At 42.0% G+C, this 6425-nt stretch overlaps 1 protein-coding gene across 1 annotated transcript in view; it reads right to left on the reverse strand.

Annotated features, from left to right (window-relative positions):
• KPNA3 (karyopherin alpha 3 (importin alpha 4)) overlaps positions 1 to 5552 on the reverse strand; it is a gene marked incomplete at its 5' end in the record, with an annotated part of 33086 nt that extends 27534 nt beyond the window's left edge. The window contains one exon of the mRNA XM_010017431.1: positions 5508 to 5552. Coding sequence (XP_010015733.1) covers positions 5508 to 5552 — 45 coding nt within the window. The remainder of the gene's footprint in view (positions 1 to 5507) is intronic.
• Positions 5553 to 6425: the final 873 nt, after the last annotated feature.

The following is a 6425-nucleotide window of genomic DNA, read 5'->3' on the forward strand; positions in this document are numbered from 1 at the left end:
TCAGAGGTAGCTGAGTTTGCCAAGGAAGTCAAAAATATGCCTTGTGAGAGATCCTGGAAGTTCTTAGGATTCCAGTTAGTTAGCAGGCCTTAAAGGTGGACAGGATCCTCTGTTTCTGCTGGGGTCAGGAGTATTAAGGCTTTCTTTGAAGGGCGGCGTCTAACTCAATGACCATAGCACTGACCTGGCAAAGGATTACTTTCTTAAAGCATAGGCTTCATTTTGATACAGAACCTTAAACTGAATCCTAACCATTACCCATCCGCCTCGCTACCCTTTAGAGCAAGGTTAATCAGGTAAGTTAGCCAGTTAAGTCCAAGGTCTCTGTTGCTAACACATCAGCCTTTGGGTTTCTGTGATGCTGAAATTTAGTGATAATAGTTCTAAATCAGACTTTGACAAGACACTACATTGAGACCTTTAAATTCTAAGTCTCCATCACCAAAAACTGCATTATCTTGTCTCTCTAGAAAGAGAGAGAGCTACTTTTTAAGCTCTTAGGACCACTGCTGTACTAACAATACAGCCAGAGACCAAGACCATCTTTCCAGAAATGTAGTAGGTCATTCCCAAAACACATAAAACACGTGTTCAGCAAGGCCAATATGGAATCAGAAAAGGGCACCTGACCATCAGGAATGTCATCTGACTGGCTCACAGTGCCAACCCATGTCTCAGCCAGAATTCTGCCAGATGACTGCTACCCTTTTATGTCACAGATAACTTTTTATTAGCTCAATTCCTAAACAATTAAGTGATTGGGAAAAGAAAAATGGGGGGTGTGGGGGGTGTGTCAGTAAAGAAGTAAAGTTTCCTTCTGAGCAAGAGCTGTGATGTGAAGATAGTGAATCTTCAGATCTCAGTGAGGATGTGAAAATTCGCTTCTTCACATAATAATAAATAAAAATAAATTAAAATATTTTTATTTCAAATAAAAGAATATTTGCAATACATTCTTGAAACACAGAATGTGTTGCAAATGCACCTTGATGTCTAATCTCAAAGGAACAAACACCTCACACTAATGCATGCAGAAATTGTTTACTACTGTTCAAAGCTGTGATTTTTTTGATTTATTCCATCTTACAAAACAGAGATGTAAGCAACTTCATCAGATCCAGTCATTTAATATTTATACACATGATGATTCAAAAGACAATCCATGACTATGTAGTGCTTCAGAATATGCTCAATTTGCCTGTTTTCTTTGAAAGCCAGGTGTACACTTAGGCTGTAGATAGCTGGGAAAAAGGGAAGTTACCCCTTTGATTTGAAGAGGCACTGGTGGATTACTGGGGTCATGCCAATACGTATTTCCTGAATTTGGCATACTCAGGCTAGAGTAGCAGCATTAGCTGCAGAGATGAAGACAGAAGCAATGATACTGCAGCTTATCCTTTCTACTGCTGGAGCTTAACAAAATAGATCCCTTTATATTTCAGTCCCAATTCTGTACCAGAAGCAATGGCCACAGAGTTCCCATGGCAAACCAGCTGCCCACCAACACCAGTTCAGTTGCTGCAAACCACCAACTCGGACACATGCTGTATCTCTCTTTATAGCAGGTTTCTTCTGGCCTCTGCAGTAGATAATGTTTGGCAAACACTCCAGAAGAACACACCTTCCTGCATTTAAGAGTTCTGCAGCTGCTGATCACTCTTGATTTACAGTCTGACCTACATCCAGAGCTCAGGCTCCTCTAAATATGTAACTGATCTTTGCATGTGCAGTTTTCAGTGAAAAGTCAACTAGGAGCTCACAGGCTTCCTCTTCCTCATTTTCACTCATGTATTACTGGCACATATAAGATTCCTTCCACACAGAACAATCCATCGCCTTAAGTGTATGACTTGCTCCCCACCATGCTTCTGTAATAAAATGGCCTTGAAACTGTGACCTGTTATAGAATCACAGAATGGTTTGGGTTGGAAAGGACCTTAAGATCATCTAGTTCCTACCCCCCTGCCATGGGCAGGGACACCTCGCACTAAACCATGTCACCCAAGACTCTGTCCAACCTGGCCTTGAACACCGCCAGGGTTGGAGCATTCACAACTTCCTTGGGCAACCCACTCCAGTGCCTCACCACCCTCACTGTAAAGAACTTCTTCCTTGTATCTAACCTGAATCTCCCCTGTTTTAGTTTAAAGCCGTTCCCCCTTGTCCTACCACTACAGTCCCTAACGAAGAGTCCCTCCCCAGCATCCTTGTAGGCCCCCTTTCAGATACTGGAAGGCTGCTATGAGGTCTCCACGCAGCCTTCTCTTCTCCAGGCTGAACAGCCACAACTCTCTCAGCTTGTCTTCACATGGGAGGTGCTCCAGACCTCTGATCATCCTTGATGATAAAAAGAAATAATGATATGGCCTTTATGAAAACCAATTATGAGAATTAAAGTTAAGATTTTCACTTTGCACTGCAAAACTCTCTCCAAAGACTGCACTGGAATGCTCATGTGCGGTTTCAATTTAACAAGATGCATGAGTATATGCTGCATTAGCTAAGCCATCTTTTACAGCGCTGCTTTGCTTGCTGGCATAGCCTGCCCAAGTGCTATGAATGACTCTTCCCAGGACAGGTTTCAGTTATACAGCGAGTTTTACACTGAGTTAACACACTAGTCCTGAACAGAAAGGGCTTGTAACATGTCAGCATCATATTCAGCTGCTGATAATTCAGTAATCAAAATTAATTACCTGAATCTCGTTTTAAGCAAAAACTGGCCAATTTCATTTTTCACTTAGTACCTGTCACCATATTTAAAAGCAGCTTTCTCCACACCCCAGGCATCTGCCAGTACTGATGAGGCCACAGCCAACTTAAGCTACTCAACACATTCAGACATCTTCAGCTAGTTTCTTTGATTAGGAAAATATGAAAGCATTAAACAATTTTTAGATGACACATCACGCTCCTGTAAGAAGATAATTTTTTTTTTTTCAGTCATCTGCGTCCAATTAGGTTTCTTTAACCAGTTCTTATAGTCTCAGGATGAATCTTACAAATACTTATTTTTTTATATTGTAATGAGATACAGAAGTTTTTCTGTAAGACCTAAAAAAAGAGACAAAAAAAACCCAAAACCAAAAACCAACAAACAACCCCAAAACCAAAAGAAGTCTCTTTTTTAAGAGCAGAAGGATCCCCGGAAAATACTAGCAGAAGATTTTTGGTAGCTCCTACAAAATCACGTGATAAGTACAGACAAAACTTCTCAAAAACAAGTCGAGCTAATTTCGAGCAACATAACTTGTATTTACAAACCCTTCACTTTGATTTTAGCAATGCTTCTGTCTTCTCTGCAAATAATAGAAGAACAAATTGAGATGAAATTGGGTAGGCGTGCACTCCTAAGCAAGCACCACTCAGACTGTCCATGATCCAACTGGCAAACTGGAGAGGTGCATCAACAGGAGACCTAAAGGAGGTTATCCTGTATCCAAGAATGTTCAAAGCAAGCATTTCCATCCAGTCATTAACGAAAATATTAGAAAACATGGGTGATACCAAGCTGAGGAGGCCTTGAAGCATACTCGGGAACAGAATGGGAATTCAACTTAGGAAAGCTTGGGAAAAGCAGATGCAATTTAAAAAACAAGAAGCAATCATGTTTAAAACTTCTGCATTTATTTAACTATGCAAATGGAGAACATAAACAACTGCCATTGCTTTTAGTTTGCCAATGACACCAAGCTGTGTGGTTCGGTTGATACGCTGGAGGGAAGGGATGCCATACAGAGGGACCTGGACACGCTTGTGAGGTGGGCTGATGCCAACCTCATGAAGTTTAACCAAGACAAGTGCAAGGTCCTACACCTGGATCGGCACAACCCCAGGCACAGCTACAGGCTGGGTAGAGAAAAGATTCAGAGCAGCCCTGAGGAGAAGGACTTGGGGGTGGTGGCTGATGCGAAGCTTGACATGAGCCGGCTTCAGTGTGCGCTCACAGTCCAGAAACCAACCCTATCCTGGGATGCATCAAAAGAAGCGTGACCAGCAGGTCGAAGGAGGTGATCCTGCCCCTCTACTCTGCTCTCGTGAGGCCTCACTTGGAGTACTGAGTACAGTTCTGGTGTCCTCAACATAAAAAGGACATGGAGCTGCTGGAGCAAGTCCAGAGAAGGGCCACAAGGATGCTAAAGGGGCTGGAGCAGCTCCCTTATGAAGACAGGCTGAGAGAGTTGGCGCTGTTCAGCCTGGAGAAGCTGAGTGGAGACCTCATAACAGCCTTCCAATATCTGAAGGGGGCCTACAAGGATGCTGGGGAGGGACTCTTCGTTAGGGGCTGTAGTGGCAGGGGGGGGGGGGGGGTAGTGGCAGGACAAGGGGGAACGGCTTTAAACTAAAACAGGGGAGATTCAGGTTAGATACAAGGAAGAAGTTCTTCACAGTGAGGGTGGTGAGGCACTGGAGTGGGTTGCCCAAGGAAGTTGTGAATGCTCCAACCCTGGCAGTGTTCAAGGCCAGGGCGGACAGAGCCTTGGGTGACATGGTTTAGTGCGAGGTGTCCCTGCCCATGGCAGGGGGGGTGGAACTAGATGATCTTAAAGTCTTTTCCAACCCTAACCGTTCTATGATTCTTTGTGGTACTGCAGGAAGTGTCCAAAGGATACAACAGGATATAAAGTTGTTGTGTCTGTCAACATACTCGATATAAATAGGAATACTGTGTTAAGAATTGGTTTTCACTGTCCCACTTAAACTTCAGCTGCAGCCTGCATCCTTCCAGACTTTCACACTTCCAGAAAGATACAGGCAATTTGGATCTGAGGAGCAGCAACAAGTCTAATCTAGGAAAACAGAATGTTCAAGGAAAGGGTGAAGGACCAAATTTGTCTCAACAGGATAAAACTAAAGGGGCCAGTATCAGTCCTCAGATATACTGAAGGTACCCAGAGGCAGATAAAAGTTTACTCCTTTAGTAAAGTTTAGCTTGTGAATATGTTCTCCAGCAGTAAGCCTTTGAGGTGCCTTAGAAAGGCTGCTGCAAAAGTTATGAATGATGAGGGTGCAATAAATGCTGTATTTAGGCAGAGCACTGAACTAGATCATTTCTCATGCTCGTGATCCTCCCAGCTATATTGGCATTTACCCAATATAACCAAAATCCGACCCTAAAATTAACTCCCTCTATAGCATGGAAGCAGTAATTTCCAGAAAACAAAAGAACAACCACACTTTCTAAATGCTAAAACTCCCCCTTTTCTCATTTGGAGACTTTAAACATTCGAACAGCTGACAGCTCAACTATAATAATATGAGAACTGGTACAGAAACTGAATATGGATTATTTCCAAGCGATTCACTGGAGTAAAGCAGTATTGTTCTGCTGTACTGAGCCTAAAGAGATTAAAACTAACATTAGAATCCACAGTTAGCAGTCTGCAAATTTACAAGTTTTCTATATAAGTTTGGGGCCATAAAGAAAAGCTTATGGCAAAAGATTTTGCTAATAATCTCTGGTGTCTTAGCTAAGTAACACAGCTGATAAATAAAAGCAGACTCACCTTCCGCAATTCAATTGTAACTTCATTTCTGTGTCTTCTCATAGTCTGTAAATAAAAAAATAAAAGTTACTTGTATGTAATGAAAGTAGTATTTTGTTTTGGAATCAGTTGTTTGTAGGTCAAAAGTACAGTTATTCATCAAAAGATAAGGAAAACTGTGCATAATTTATAACTCAATCTTTTCTAGCTAGATGCACAAGTTGGGTTTTTCTGGGTTGGTTGTTTTTTGTGGGTTTTTTTTTAAAGACTGTCTCTCTTACAGAAAGCTTTGTAATAAAACACAGTAAGTATCACAAAGGCAGAAAACATTGACCTCCCCATTGAGTTCTGCTGGAACGACTTTGCAGCTGTTGATACATGCACATCAAAAGCAGCAGTAAATGGAGGTTAGACACTCTCATATCCACCTATGATCATACTCACAACCTAAACATGTAACCTATGCCAGTTACCTGGCCAAAAATCAACCATGAGTGACAGAAGATGACTGAGATGAATGCAAACAAGATTAGGCTTGTGGCAAAAGGAAACAAAGTACAGTGGTACTGAGTTTCTTTAGGACCTACAGCCTGAACACTGTAAAGGAAAATCAACCTCTCAGCTCCTTAAAGATACAGGGCACACTCAGGACACATTCCCTACAATGCTGCTACACCTCTTAGCTAAGAGAGGTTCAAGGTTTAACAAAGAACAATTTTAGCCTATACTGAGGGCAATCTCCCTTGGTTCATTTTACTGTCAGTGGAAAAGACATGTACTATCAGAATGCAATTCAGAGGAAATCAGGACTGGATGACCACTGGCAGCCTAGAAAGATCACCCACACCAACTAAAATTAGCCTTTTCAAATACTTTCTATGTCCTATCCTTGCTACTGACCTTCACTGCCACTATCACGTTCCTTTTGAGTTAGGGCAG

The sequence above is a fragment of the Nestor notabilis genome, unplaced genomic scaffold, assembly GCF_000696875.1.
Source record: "Nestor notabilis isolate BGI_N333 unplaced genomic scaffold, ASM69687v1 scaffold20176, whole genome shotgun sequence".
Classification (NCBI taxonomy): domain Eukaryota; kingdom Metazoa; phylum Chordata; class Aves; order Psittaciformes; family Psittacidae; genus Nestor; species Nestor notabilis.